This window comes from Syngnathus acus, chromosome 3 (genome assembly GCF_901709675.1).
Source record: "Syngnathus acus chromosome 3, fSynAcu1.2, whole genome shotgun sequence".
NCBI classification, from domain to species: Eukaryota; Metazoa; Chordata; class Actinopteri; order Syngnathiformes; family Syngnathidae; genus Syngnathus; species Syngnathus acus.
This window is the reverse complement of record NC_051089.1, coordinates 16,642,059-16,656,681: the sequence shown is the minus strand read 5'-3', so window position 1 is coordinate 16,656,681 and position 14,623 is coordinate 16,642,059. Positions and strand designations below refer to the sequence as shown.

Genomic DNA, 14,623 nt, shown 5'->3' with positions numbered 1-14,623 from the left:
TCTGTTAGCTGGATTGTACCGGTCAGTGCAGGCCCAACACAGCCAGTCGCACAGGGAGGTTCCATCTCACTTGCCGCAACAAGACCCCGGTGCCCTTTACGACTTCACCCTTCTGGATGAAGAGCTCGAGATGGACCTGGATGAAGAAGCGATGGAGGTCATGTTTGGCCAGGACCTTGCCAGTGACACTGACATTCTGGGAATGTGGATCCCGGAGGTACTGGACTGGCCAACATGGGTGTGTGTGACTTTATGCTATGAACAGAGGGTTGCCATCATGAGTTCAGGTCTTAGTTGTCCTGCATTACCCCTCACAAACAATCTAGTCAAATTACCGTATTTTCCGCACTATTAGGCGCACTTAAAAACTTAAAATATACAAAAAAAAAACACAGTGCGCCTTATAATGCAGAGCGCCTTATATATGGATCAATTGATGAATTTGTTGATCCGTACTGGTTGTACACAGCACTCTGCCAAAATGTTTCAGTACGTTTTAGTACGACTAGTAAATTACAAGGTCGCATCGCTTCCCAGCATTACGGCAACCGTGGTCAGGGGGCATCACTGAATAGCTGTTGTACCCGCGAGGCTATTTCATTTCAAAATAGTCTGTTCCATTAATGTTTTCGAGTACGTTTACGGATCAATGTCCAACGGAATCATAAATAAGCAGCACCAATGTGTTAAATCAGTCTTTAGTTGATTCCGATCACTTTTATGGGAGAGAGTTTGAGAAACGTGATTGTTTACAGGGGACCGTCATGACACTTTGCTGAGGCTCATGGGAGTCTGCGAGCTGAGGCTCATGGGAGTTTGCGGGTGGCTAATGCTATAATGATAGCTGCTATACGCACGAGGCTATTTCATTTCAAAATAGGCTGCTCCGTTAACGTTTCGAGTAAATTTACGGATCGATATGGAAGGGAAACATAAGTAAGCTGTACCAATGTGTTAGATCGAACTTTAGTCGGTTCCGATCACTTTTATAGGAGATAGTTTGAGAAACGTGATTGTTTACTGAGGGCTCATTGGTTATTGGCTAGTGGATGCATACTGCAACACTAGTCAACCTCAGTTTGTTGCAATATAGCTTCTATTTTATGCGCCTTTTAATACGGTGCGCCCTGTATATGAAATAATTTCTAAAATAAAAAATTCAATGAGGGTGCGCCTTATAATCCAGTGCGCCTTATGGTGCGAAAAATACGGTAGCTAATTTTTTTTTATGATGCACCTTTTTAGGACATCAGATTGACTTAGTTGGCATGACCTTAATTACGATTCTCAGTCTTCAAAATATGGGAAGATAATTCACTAAGCCTGATACTACACTGCCACTAACAGCTGTCATGAACTACTAATGTCTCTGAAACCTCATTTCATGAATGCTCAATTCAGTACTGTATTGTGTTCTGATATGTAACTCTATGATTGTTTAATGTATGCAAATGTGTTTCTTTTTGTGACATATTGCCATACATCACAGCATGTGTGCGAGACAGATGACCGCGATGAAATGGTGGTGTGCGAACTATGTGAAGCAAATGTAGTCAACTTCAATCAACATATGAAGAAAAGTCATCCTGGTTGTGGTCGCAGTGCCAACCGGCAAGGCTACCGTAGCAATGGCTCCTACGTCGATGGCTGGTTTGGAGGCGAGTGTGGCAGCGGAAACCCCTACTACCTTCTTTGTGGTGCCTGTCGAGAGAAATATTTGGCCATCAAAAGCAAGGCAAAAGTTCCAGTTGTGGAAAGGTAGGTGCAAATTTCTGCATTTGAAACATGAATAACTCAAAGGTTTTCAGTTTGAATTTTAGCTCTGGCCTTTCAGATGCAAATTGCTTATTTTTCCCCCATTCCTGCATGATTTTATCCTGCATACTTTGGTATCATCCCACATTCCAAAAACACTGTAGACTATATCACCCAAAGGTGTGAATAGTTGTTTGTCCATTCATGTGTCTTGTTATTGACTACTATTATAGAAGGATGGAATTAGACCTTTTATTTCATGTGTATTTCTTATAAATTATTTTTATTTTTTTTTGGAGGTAAAATATATTTTCAGTAACATCTCTTGATTTTGTTATTTCAGATATAAAGGTCAGGCACCTGACCTTCTGGGAAAGCAAGACAGTGTCTATGAAGGTACAGTGTTCTTGATCACATAATAAAAATACGAGGGCCTGATTTGGTAAAAATGTAAATAGTTGCTGCTAAATTGTCTTTTGACTCGTAACCGATTGCATCACTGTGACTGGCTCCAAGTCCAAGGAATTCTCCCTTTGGTCATGTTGAAGCCCCCAAGTTACATTGCTGATCAATATGTCACACTAAATTAAGATTTTAAAAAAATGTTGCAGAAACATTTTCCTTGTAGGAAAGTTTTCTTTGTCGCCTCTCAGTCTGTCTGTGCTGTCTTGGCACTGCTTTATGCACTTGTTTGCACCAGTCCTTTTGTTGCGGGATTTAAAAATGCAAAATCAGCCAGTTAGTCTTAAATTTGATGGATAATCTGTGCATGTGAAATGAATCTATGTGCATATACTATGTGCAAAATTAACTACACTTAGGTTTTGTGTGTTTGGCAGACACAATTCTGGGTGTGCCCAGTTAGTTAGTGGACAAGTCTACATCTGTTTGCATGACAAAAACCTTCAGCAAATAAGACCCCAAGTATGTTTCACATTGGTTCTTTGAGTTCACATTTTTTGTTTGTTTGTGACACTCCAGAGGACTGGGACATGATGGATGTTGATGAAGATGAGAAGCTTACAGGAGAAGAGGAATTTGAGCTTTTGGCAGGTCCTTTGGGTCTGAGTGAACGGCGGACTGTTCCAGAGGCTGTACAGTTCCCTGATAGTGACCCTTTGGGGGCCTCTGCAGCCATGGTGACTGCCACCAACAGTATGGAGGAGACATTGCTTCAGATCGGTGAGTGTGTTCGCTCAAAACCGCAGCTCTGTAGCGGTGTCTTTAAAAATAAGTCTGTTGGCTAATTCTGGTTTTATTTAGTAGAGATCTACAAACCCAAGCGTTGATAATTTCCATTCTCCAGATCAGGGATATTCTGTGAGCTACTTTTAATTGCGATCACCATGTTATGTGGCCTTCTCAAAGAAAGCTCGGGATAGTTTTAACCGTGGACATATAACCACTCTGTTCAGAAATAAGTAGGCGCAATGCCAGAGAGCCAAGAAAGTGAAACAGTCCTCAAACCCCAACAGTCTGTGCCATAACATCAGGTGCATTTATTTGCAGGTTGTCAGATATCAGTGGATAAGAGTTCTTCAGGCAGGGTAACGCTTGGGGAGCAGGCAGCTGCCCTGCAGAACCCCCATGACCGAGTGATGGCCCTGAGGAGGGTGACTTCCGCAGCCCAGGTTCTACTTGCCAGGACCATGGTGATGAGAGCCCTGTCTCTGCTCTCTGTCAGGTAGGTTTCACGCACACACAAAGCCCCTTATTATACTATTCATGCATTCACTGAATCAAATGTAGACCACAGTTTAATGTGTATATAATAATTTTGTCTCAGACGCTACCTCTTCATCCCTATGTTCACCATCACTTCTTCCCTCCAACCCAGTGGTTCAAGCTGTAGCCTCGCAGCTGGCCTGGAATCCCTTGGTTTAACAGATATCAGGACTCTGGTCAGGTTCATGTGCCTGGCGGCAGCAGGACGTGCCGGGCTTTCCACCGGTCCTACGGCAGCCTCGAGCCATGCTGAAAGGACACGTGGAGCTGCCAAGGCCAGCAAGCCCATTTCTTGTCTAGCTTACCTCAGCACAGCAGTGGGCTGTTTGGCCTCCAACAGCCCCAATGCTGCCAAACTGCTGGTGCAGCTCTGTACACAGGTATTTTACGCGAGCCAAATTTAAAATGCTTCTTAGAACTGAAAAGCAAATATTGTTTGTTTATGTCTTTAATTTATATCTTTGGCGTAATTGAAGGGACAACCAGGCCAGATCAAAGGTCTACATTTTCATAAGCGTCTATGTTTTAGGTGCTTCAAAATACCTTATGTTGTCATATGCAGGAATGTTTGCATCTCTTTTGCTATATTTCACTAAATTGGATTTACTGTCATTGTTGAGGCTTTTATCTTTCATTTACAGAATCTGATCTCAGCAGCAACAGGCATGAATCTGACAACAGTGGATGATCCAGTCCAGAGGAAATTCCTACCCAGCTTCCTCCGCGGTGTGGCGGAGGAAAACAAGCTGATTACCTCTCCCAACTTTGTTGTAACGCAGGCTCTGGTAGCTCTCCTGGCAGATAAAGTGGCAAAACTAAGGCCTGCTTATGACAAGGCTGATATGGAGAAAAAAGGTGTGTTGTGTTTGCATGGAGGACATGTTGAGAGTTAGCAAAGTTACTTTAACTATGGCATTTGATACAACTTTACACTACGTAGTTTTTCTCACAATGTATTTATTGAATTATATTGATTTATACAAGGACATGTTAAATACCAAAACAATAACTCAATCTAGCAGTTATTGTGTGTTGATCTGATGTGTAGATTTTAGGTCTTATCATGTAGTTATAATAAAAAGTAAAAGGTCATGTCCTATTCATCAGATATGACTGGATTTATGTGAGCTTGCCACCTTTTTAGTTCATCTTTCTCATGTCACATTTTGTGTTTTACATACTTCTGTCTTTTTTATGTTGTGCATTCTCTCACTCACGGGCACTCCCTGTCATCTTGTTTTTCATGTCAAGCAGGTCTAATTGCGCATTTGTATGCCCATCCTTCCCATAATCCCTCCGCTGTAGGACCTCTGGAGCTGGCCAATTCTCTGGCCGCCTGCTGCCTGTCCTCCAGGCTTTCTTCACAACATCGACAGTGGGCTGCCCAGCAGCTGGTTCGTACACTAGCCGCCCATGACCGAGACAATCACAGCAGGCCAAATACCTTTGCCGATATGGCAGGGGACTTGAGAAAGTGCTCTTTTATCAAGCTGGAAGCTCATCAGAGTAGGGTGAGTTGTCATATGAATGCACATTTGCTGGTTTCCAACTATTGTATTTGACACATATTTCTTCTGAATTAGGTCCTCACATGCTGTTGGTGCAAAAGGAAAGGCTTGTTGGCAACTAGTGGCAATGATGGCACAGTCAGGGTGTGGAATGTTACCAAAAGCCAGTACACCCTCCAGCAGACCTGTATCTTCAATAAGGAGTGAGACAACACATGCAATCAGTAACCTTGACATGCAGTACAAGACAAACTAATTGCTGCACATGTTAACGTGCTCACTTTTTATCATTCTGATTTTTGTGCTGCAAAAATTCTTGCAGTAACTTGCATACGGATGTTAATTTACTGGCCAAAATTATGGAAGTTAAAGAAAAATAGCAAGCATACCAATGAAAGCAGAATGGAATTTGTTTGTTGCTGTTTCCTCTTTGTACTAAATCAACCACTAAACATTTTTCCAGGAACATTCTTTCGTGGGGCCATCTATTCAAATGCTTTCCTTTGTGTCAATTGCATATTCAGTTTGATAATTCTTTAAGACCAAAGTTCAGAAGCAACACTTTCCACTTTAGTGTTCTTGTTTCAGTATTGGCCATGATAAATGTACCTCTCTAAGTGATGTCTTTTTTTTCTGTTTTCTTACCAGTGATGGTTCCTCTCCGGAGGGCCGGACATCTTTGGGATCACCCAGTGATTTTTGCCTGTCTCCGCTGGCTTGGAGTGTGACTGGAAAATATCTTGCATCTGCTATGGAGAAAATGATCAATATTTGGCAAGTTAATGGTAAACATTCAAGCTACTCTTAACTTTGTCCATCTGTTATTTTTAAAATGAGGATTAATCAGTTGTTAGTGTTTTTCCATAATAGAGCATGTAAGGGAGCGAAACATGTAGTTGCCTATAAACTATTAGACGGTATACGTATTGTATTTTCTCACATTCTATAAATGGCACAGTATTATTATTAACCCTCACTGCTTGCATTAACAGAAAGTAGATGCAGTCCATTTAAGCACTAGGTGTAATTAACATCCTCCCATCACAAACCTTCAGCCTGCATTATTTTAATTGGCCACTGCTTGCAAGATAGTCCACAAAAGTTGAATTACAATACATTCTTTTAGGACTTCTTAATCTGAGCCTTTGTAATATGAATTTATATGAACAAATTATTGTCATTTGTGTTCTTTTATGTAACAATGTTTCCGTGCAAAAAAAACCTTTCATGATGTTGCAAGGTCAGGTTTTTTTTTTTTTTTTTTTTGTCTTTTCATGGTTGCAACCTACATACTTGTCGGGTCTGCTGCATATCCCACAATTAAATGTTCCTTACAAATGTAGCAATATTTAAAATGGAAATAGCAGGCTTTCTAACAGTCTAATTTTTTTCCCCAATAAGAATTATTACAACAAAGAAATAATATATCTCACAACTTTCCTTACTTGTTGTGCTCTGACTGTGGCTCAGTGGGTTGTTGTGAGCCTATCGATATCATGGACAGAGGTTCTAGATTGTTACAGTTGTGCTGATAATTAAACTTATGACCACAACTGTATCTCTGCCATCTAGTGGTAAATGGTAATACATATACCGTATTTTTCACACCAAAAGGTGCACTGGATTATAAGGCGCACCCTCATTGAATTTTTTATTTTAGAATTTATTTCATGTATAGGGCGCACCGGAGTAAAGGGTGCATAAAATAGAAGCTATACTGCAACAAATTGAGGTTGACTAGGTCTGCGGTATGCATTCACTAGCCAATAACAAATGAGCCCTCTGTAAACAATCGCGTTTCTTAAACTATCTCCTATAAAATGATCAGAACTGACTAAAGTTCGATCAAACGCATTGGTACTGCTTACCTATGTTTCCCTTCCATATCGATCCGTAAATTTACTCGAAACATTAACAGAGCAGCCTATTTTGACATGTAATAGCCTCGTGCGTATAGCAGCTATCATTATAGCATCAGCCACCCGCAAACTCCCATGAGCCTCAGCTCGCAGACTCCCATGAGCCTCAGCAAAGTGTAAACAATCGCGTTTCTCAAACGATCTCCTATAAAATGATCGGAACTGACTAAAGTTCGATCTAACACATTGGTATTGCTTACCTATGTTTCCCTTCCATATCGATTCGTAAATTTACTCGAAACATGAACGGAGCAGCCTATTTTGAAATGAAATAGCCTCACGGGTACGTCAGCTATTTAGTGACGCCCCCTGACCACGGTTGCCGTAATGCTGGGAAGCGATGTGACCTTGTAATTTACTAGTCGTACTAAAACGTACTGAAACATTTTGGCAGAGCACTGTGTACAACCAGTATGGATCAACAAATTCATCAATTGATCCATATATAAGGCGCACCAGACTATAAGGCGCACTGTCGGCTTTGGAGAAAATGTTAGGTTTTTAGGTGCGCCTTATAGTCCGGAAAATACGGTATACAGTTGTGCTCACGACGTTACATACCCTTAGAAGCACAACTGTATGTTCATTGAAGACTAAAGACTAAATTGCCCATGAGTGAGTGAATGATTGTTCGCCGCGATTGACGGCTGACCACTCCATGGTCTTCCCTGCCTCTTGAGGAGTTAGCTGGCATCTGCTTCAGCTGATCCACATCCCAAATGAGGACTAGTGGCGCATAAATTGGACAAAGTATTATATATATGTTTTTATTGCACATGAAAATTCCATAGTTTACTGACATTTTTCTCTGGCTAAGCCATTGACCATCCATGAGTTCATTTAATACATTGTACATAGTGTTTGAAGAGTAAATTATTGTCCCAATTTTTTCCAGCCATTGACATACTATTGAAGATATGACATTCATTACAGTCAGTGGCAAAATCGTACCTATTCACAAGCTTTACCACACAAATCATGCAAGTGACTCACTAAGACAATCCTTTACGGGACAAGCTGAAAGTCATAGCAGCAATTATTTGTTTTATGATTAGCCTCTAATTTTTTTATTATTATTATTGTTGTGAATCCACCTGCAATTTTGTTTCGTCCAGTTTGTCTGTTGTTGTTCAATGTCAATAAAAGCTTTATTTCTATTCTATTCTTCCTTGAAGGTGGTAAAGGCCTTTTGGATGTGCAGCCTCATTGGGTTTCAGCACTGACTTGGCCTGAAGATGAAGCAGAGTCCTTGTGGTCTGGGGAGCCCACCGACATGCTCCTGGTGGGTCGAATGGATGGATCGCTGGGCCTCATTGAAGTATTGGATTCCTGCAGTATGCACCGCACTGAACTGGAGCACTGCTACAGGAAAGATGGTATGGCAGATGTGTTATATATTTGATTGTCAATGTAATAATAATGGTTTTGGCAGCATTGTGAATGACAAAACCACAAGATTATTTTGAGTGAAACATACAATTGACATTTTGATTTGATTTATTTTTACCAGTGGCAGTGATGACCATAGCCTGGTACAGAGAAGACAAGCCTTTTGCAGTGGGATACGCAGATGGCAAGCTACTTATTGGATCCAAAGAGCCTTTAGAACAAGGAGCGATTGTGGTCATTGATGCTCACAATGTAAAGAAAATCCCAAGTCTTAATTGTAGACAGTAAGGTTACACATTACACGTTATCAAATAAATTATTATGCATGTTTTTCAGGAATCAATCACTAACATGAAGTGGAGTCCAACAGGACAAATCTTGATGACATGTGCCAAAGAAGAGACTGTGAAGCTTTGGGCCAATGCTGACTCAGGTTCTGAACTGGGGACTGGATGGCATTGTTTAACAAGTCTTAAACAACCCTCCCTGGTTAATGGTGTTGCCTGGTGCAGCTTACCTGGAAGTGGCCCAAAGCCCCTCAACATGCTAGCAATGTAGGTCATTATCAAGAAGAATAATATAAATGTATTTTTTCTCTCTCTCTCTCTCTCTCTCTCTCTCTCTCTCTCTCTCTCTCTCTCTCTCACTGTCTTTCTCTTGCTCTTTGTCTCTCGCCTTCCATTATTTGCAACAGCTGTGTTGAAACTGATGGTGGTTTATGAAAAGAAGGGTTGTAGTGGCACGTTTCTCTAACTTTCCCTAATGACTAATTATTATCTAGAAATCTAAAAACTTTTCTGTTATGTCCCATGAATACTGACTGACTCTGGGAGCATACGTGTCACTCATGTGGTCATCAGGGACTCAGAACAAAAAGTGAAGTGGCAGTATGGAAACAGTTTGTGCTGCAGTGGCACAAGCGTGGTTCGTCCTGGTTCCTGGATGACAGGGCAACTAGTGAAAAAGATCTCCTGTTTGCAAAACAGTCTGTCGGTGTATGTAGTTAAGGCCTAAAGTTTCACATCCACCCATTCATACCCATTTGACTGTCTGAGAAAATTATTGACTGTGGTGAGGGGTTTTACAGCCTTAAAACATTTATAATAAATTAAATCATATCTATAAAAAATGGCAAAAATAATTATCTATAACTGGGGAAAACATGAATGATTTAATAATAAAAAATAAGATTTTGATAAACAAAAAGCATTTATGATGAACAAAAAACAAATGAAAGGAAACATGTATAATTGTTCAGTTAGGGTGTCCCTCGCCTACTGCTCGAAGTCAGCTGGGATAGGCCCCGGCACGCCCGTGATTCTCATGAGGAGAAGCGGTTCAGAAAATGGATGGATGTATAATAATTGAAAAAAATCCAGGTCTGTAAATGGATAAACTTATATTTAATAATGATTTGTTTTAAACATTTATGATAAACAAAGAATACTTTATAATAAAAAAAAAAAAACAATTCTAAGCAAAATAATGTATAATACATGAAAAAAAATAAAAAAGCAAAAAGCGTAGGTCGTACTGTAGGTGCAGACAACCATTATTATTTCTAAATATTTCAATTGTGCCCAAATTAATGTTTGGTGGACACAGCTAGGGATTTGGGCCTTCCCGAGCATCTAGAAACCAAAGCCATTTAAAGACAAATCAATTAATAATTGATTAAACCATGCAGATGCAAATCGCCAAGCACGTCAGGCAAACAAAGTTGATTTGAAGCTTCCTGTTCCAAAAGCACCTATGCAATGTATAGTTTACCAATTATTGTGTATCATTCAGAACCCAGAATAATTTTCTTGTTTTGTCCTCGCAACAAGCTTGCAAAATTTGAATTATAAATATTTATTTTATTTTTTATTATATATACATATTTTTTTATTTTTCATATTTTTTTTTATTCATTCATGTGTCTAGTTGGTGCATATAAACGCGATCACAACTGAATTGTCACCATGTTTTTCAGATGCTGTCAGACTGGTCTGGTCACAGTCTGGACTATTCCAGAGGTCATCTCAAACTTCCCAGATGGCAGTTCCTCAGACTCAGAAGGGTGGTGGGAGAAAGAAGCAAATCCTAAACGCAGGGTACATTTCTTTTTCATAAATATTCGTATTAATACACAACAGTTTATTTTCACATGCTTTTTCTGTGGTTGTGTTGCAGTCATCACAATGGTCACAAGAAGGCGCAACGTGTGTTTTCCAACTGAAGGGCCACATAACTCCAGTGAAAATGGTTGCCTTTAGTCCTGATGGTCTTGCTTTGGCCTCAGGGGGAGTTGGAGGCCTCATGAACATCTGGTCGCTGAGAGTAAGAAATATATCCTGGATTTGGAAGTTGTAGCCCAAGTTATTCAATAAGAACGACAAGTTCCCGGCACAAAGATGTATGTCAGAGCCAGCAGGTCTTTTTAAGGAGGGGTGGTGGCTCCAAAATATACATTATCTTGTTCCTGTGTAAAACATGTCCTCTAAGCTTACATCATGTATGGTGTCTGGTGTCTATGTAGGAACTCAAATCATTTTGTGTGCTTAACAGGATGGGTCAGTGGTTCAAACTGTCGTTGCTGGTTCAGGGGCCATTCAGAATATTGTGTGGATCCCAGATGTGGGTGTTGCTGTCTGCTCCAACAGATCAAAGGTAAAGCATGTGTCCTGTCCACTGGCAGTTTTAGGACGCTTTACCTGAGGTGGCAGAGGGGTGGCAGTAGGTTCAGTTGCAGGAGCAGAAGTCATCCCACCTCCTACATATGCACTCATGCACACACATGTGCGCACAGACACACGAGGGCTGGGCGAAAATCGAGTTAGTATAAGACAGGGCCCAAGCAGCAAATATCAGTGTCACGCCTAATTCACACCGGGTGCAAAACAGCTGCTTTGCGGTCTTCTCCGGAACGCCGCAAGCAATAGAAAGCATTGGAGTCGATGAGTCACTTAACACTGGCTGTGGTTCGCAAGCCTTCCGCAACCCTTCTATTTCTTTCGGATACCGCATGAGTATTTTCATGAAGCTGAAGAAATTACACGGCTCTGACAGGAAATCGGCCGTCGTTGTACGAGGTGCTTTTGAGGAGCAATTTTCTTATATTGAGGAGCAATTTTTATTTCTCATAAATCCCAGCAAGTTTTTTTTTTTTAAACAATAAAAATATAACAGTATAATGAATGAACACTTGGTCTTCTTTTTTATATACTGATCAATTTTATTTCTTAAAAATTCACATTGTGCTAAGCAATTAACAAAGTCAGCAGGGTGTGAGTTACAAATTCCACTCAAGAGATTATAACGGCTGTAATTTTAAAAAAAAATTATTAAGATACTATCTTCTGCATTGTTTTAATCTAAAGTGTGTTTTTTTTAGGATGTGTTGGTTGTAAATTGCTCAAAGGAGTTCATGGCAAGCAACCACGTGCTGGCCACTTGCCGCACAGCTCTTAAAAAGCAGGGTGTCGTTGGGCTCAATGTGGCACCTTGCATGAGGGCCTTCCTGGAGAGACTACCTGTCATGTTGCAGGAGCAATATGCATATGAGAAGGTATGGACATTTAATATGCTGGCTAATTATTTTAATGATCTGTAAAGGTACATCATTGTTTTATTCCAGATTTAAATATTTTGTTCCAACAAGAAATGATACCAAGTTACCAACCATGCTGAACTCTTTTATGCTCTTTCTTTGTTACTTTCAATTTGCGCACTGATCAAGTAGCACACAATTTAACCTCTCCTGTACATATGTAGATTGATCAAATTCTGTACGCTCAACAACATTCTTAGCTATCAGTTGGCATACTTGAACACATACAATGCAATGCATCTGTATTTATACAGTGATTTCAGCTGTTGCCTGATGCAAAACACCCTTTCCAGTTTCATTCATTGCATTGTTTTTGGAATGTCTAGCCTCATGTCGTGTGTGGGGAGCAGCTTATCCACAGTCCCTACATGCAGTGCCTCGCTTCTCTGGCAGTGGGACTCCACCTGGACCAGCTCCTGTGCTTCCCGCCAGTGCCACCTTCTCTCAGACACTGCCCGCCCGAGTCTGGTTCTGCGATCTGGAGTGCCAGTGAATGGGCCTGGCTGGACTGCTTCTCGACAACAGTGAAGGCAGCAGAGGCCCTGGCTCGAGGTGCTAGCTTTCCTGAGTCCTTTGTTGTTCCTGACCTGGAACCTGTTCCCAAACATGAAATGACTTTGCTCATGGTGAGGGATGGTGTTAATGTTTGTTCTACATTTCAAATTGTTGTAATTGACGTCTCAAGTCATTCTGTTTCTGCTGTGTCCTTTTACAGGACAACTCTAAATGGATCTCTGGTATGGATGAACAAATCATGTCCTGGGCTACCTCTCGACCTGAAGTAAGTAAATTGTTGCCTGTACATAACACAAACCAGCTACTAACGGTGATAGGACTTTTTATGTCCATATTCACAAAATCTGCTTGTCGGCTGTTTCCAGGACTGGCACCTTGGAGGGAAATGCGATGTGTATTTGTGGGGTGCCGGACGACATGGCCAATTGGCTGAGGCAGGCAGAAATATCTTGTTACCAACCATTGCACCTTCCTTCTCACAGGCACAACAGGTACATGTGGTTTACGTTTTTGTGAAAGACAACTCTAGTATATACCGTAGTTTCCGGACTATAAGTCGCTCCGGAGTATAAGTCGCACTAGCCATAAAATGCATAATAAACAAGAAAAAGACATATAAGTCACACCGGAGTATAAGTCACATTTTTGGGGAACATTTATTTGATAAAATCCAACACCAAGAATAGACATGTCATCTTGAAAGGCAATTTAAAATAAAAATAGAATAGACAACAACAGGCTGAAGGTACAGTATGTTAACGTTACATAACTCCGGAAGTAGAAGATGCAGCGCTTCCACTTCTACGTGCCTTACGTCAGACTCATCGTCAGTTGCAGTTCCAATTATTCCACAGGCCTAGAGCACCCTCATGCGGTTTAGTGTGAAAATAACATGTGAAATGATATAATGTGTTAATAATTTCACACATAAGTCGCTCCTGAGTATAAGTTGCACCCCCGGCCAAACTATGAAAAAAACTTTGACATATTTTGACGGAAAATACAGTAATTGTGTGACTGTTAAAATGGTTTTGAGACATGTTAATATTGTGACTATCACAATATCAGCTTTGTCAAGGCCAGGGATCAGGTTGTTGCAACTTCAGGTTGGAAGGAATTATCTCAGCAAGGTTCAATTTGTCTAAACCGGGGTGGGAGACATTTTATGCTCATAGGCCATATGTGATTCAAAAAATGGTTCAAGCCATTTCTGTACACTATAGTAGTCAAAACATGCATGTCATCTAGGGCAGGGTACACCCTGAACTGGTTGGCATCCAATTCCAGACCACATAGACAAACAAACCATTCAAATTCACATTAATTTAGAGACATGCATATTTTCTGAATGCAGGTGGAAGTACCCAGAGAAAATTAACAAAAGCGAGAGCCTGCATTCACACCCATAAATTCAAAACTGTGAGCCGATGTGCCAAGTAGTCCACCAGTGTGACAATATCTAAAACGTATGAACGAAATAATTCATTCCCATTTTGTAACTAACCATGATTTATATCATTTGAATCCATTTATTAATAAAATAAAGAAAATCCTAAAACGTTCTCTCCAATAATTTGTCCATCAATCCATCCATTTGTTGGACTGCTTTTCCTCATGAGGGTCGCGGGCATGCTGGATTCTATCCCAGCTGATTTTGAAAACAAAACAAATGAATAAATACTTTATAAACAACCAGTTTTAGGATATAATATGCCATCTTGATTTTAGTGTTTTAATGGGCCAGATTGAAGAACTGGTCAGGTGATATTTTGCTATGTAGTATCTTAACTATTTTACCCAAAGTTAAATGTCTCTTTTTTACATAATTTGAACTCTTCAGCTTTTAGTCAATTCCTTTTTGGCCAGTCTCTCAGCATCTCTCGCCCGCCAGGTGGTGTGTGGTCAGAACTGCACCTTTGTTATGCAGCCAAATGGGACTGTGTTGGCTTGTGGAGAGGGCAGCTATGGCCGTCTGGGTCAAGGCAACTCTGATGACCTGCATGTTCTCACCGTCATCTCAGCTCTTCAAGGTGGTGTTGAATTAGCCATTTTATACTGTATGTTCAAGTTTTCTGTTGGCCCTTTGAAGAAATTGTAAGATTATTGACAAATGACAAAGACTCAAATGTCCGCAGTTGGTTATGATTGTTTAAGAAGGGGCGTTAGTCAGGACTACTGAGAAGGTCTCTTTTCTTGTAATCATTAGTAATTTTTATCTT

At 40.5% G+C, this 14,623-nt stretch overlaps 1 protein-coding gene across 7 annotated transcripts in view; it reads left to right on the top strand.

Annotated features, from left to right (window-relative positions):
• herc1 (HECT and RLD domain containing E3 ubiquitin protein ligase family member 1) overlaps positions 1–14,623 on the top strand; it is an 81,197-nt gene that overhangs the window by 55,116 nt on the left and 11,458 nt on the right. For 5 of the 7 annotated variants that reach the window (XM_037248284.1, XM_037248286.1, XM_037248287.1 and 2 more), the window contains 21 exons: positions 9–238; positions 1,490–1,758; positions 2,099–2,151; positions 2,737–2,937; positions 3,265–3,439; positions 3,593–3,860; positions 4,122–4,335; positions 4,735–4,991; positions 5,064–5,191; positions 5,637–5,773; positions 8,083–8,283; positions 8,418–8,548; positions 8,633–8,850; positions 10,272–10,392; positions 10,472–10,618; positions 10,847–10,948; positions 11,673–11,846; positions 12,215–12,514; positions 12,604–12,669; positions 12,770–12,895; positions 14,296–14,434. In XM_037248284.1, the coding sequence (XP_037104179.1) occupies positions 9–238; positions 1,490–1,758; positions 2,099–2,151; positions 2,737–2,937; positions 3,265–3,439; positions 3,593–3,860; positions 4,122–4,335; positions 4,735–4,991; positions 5,064–5,191; positions 5,637–5,773; positions 8,083–8,283; positions 8,418–8,548; positions 8,633–8,850; positions 10,272–10,392; positions 10,472–10,618; positions 10,847–10,948; positions 11,673–11,846; positions 12,215–12,514; positions 12,604–12,669; positions 12,770–12,895; positions 14,296–14,434 (3,657 nt within the window). The remainder of the gene's footprint in view (positions 1–8; positions 239–1,489; positions 1,759–2,098; positions 2,152–2,736; positions 2,938–3,264; positions 3,440–3,592; positions 3,861–4,121; positions 4,336–4,734; positions 4,992–5,063; positions 5,192–5,636; positions 5,774–8,082; positions 8,284–8,417; positions 8,549–8,632; positions 8,851–10,271; positions 10,393–10,471; positions 10,619–10,846; positions 10,949–11,672; positions 11,847–12,214; positions 12,515–12,603; positions 12,670–12,769; positions 12,896–14,295; positions 14,435–14,623) is intronic. The other 2 variants (XM_037248283.1, XM_037248285.1) reach the window with 2 other exon arrangements.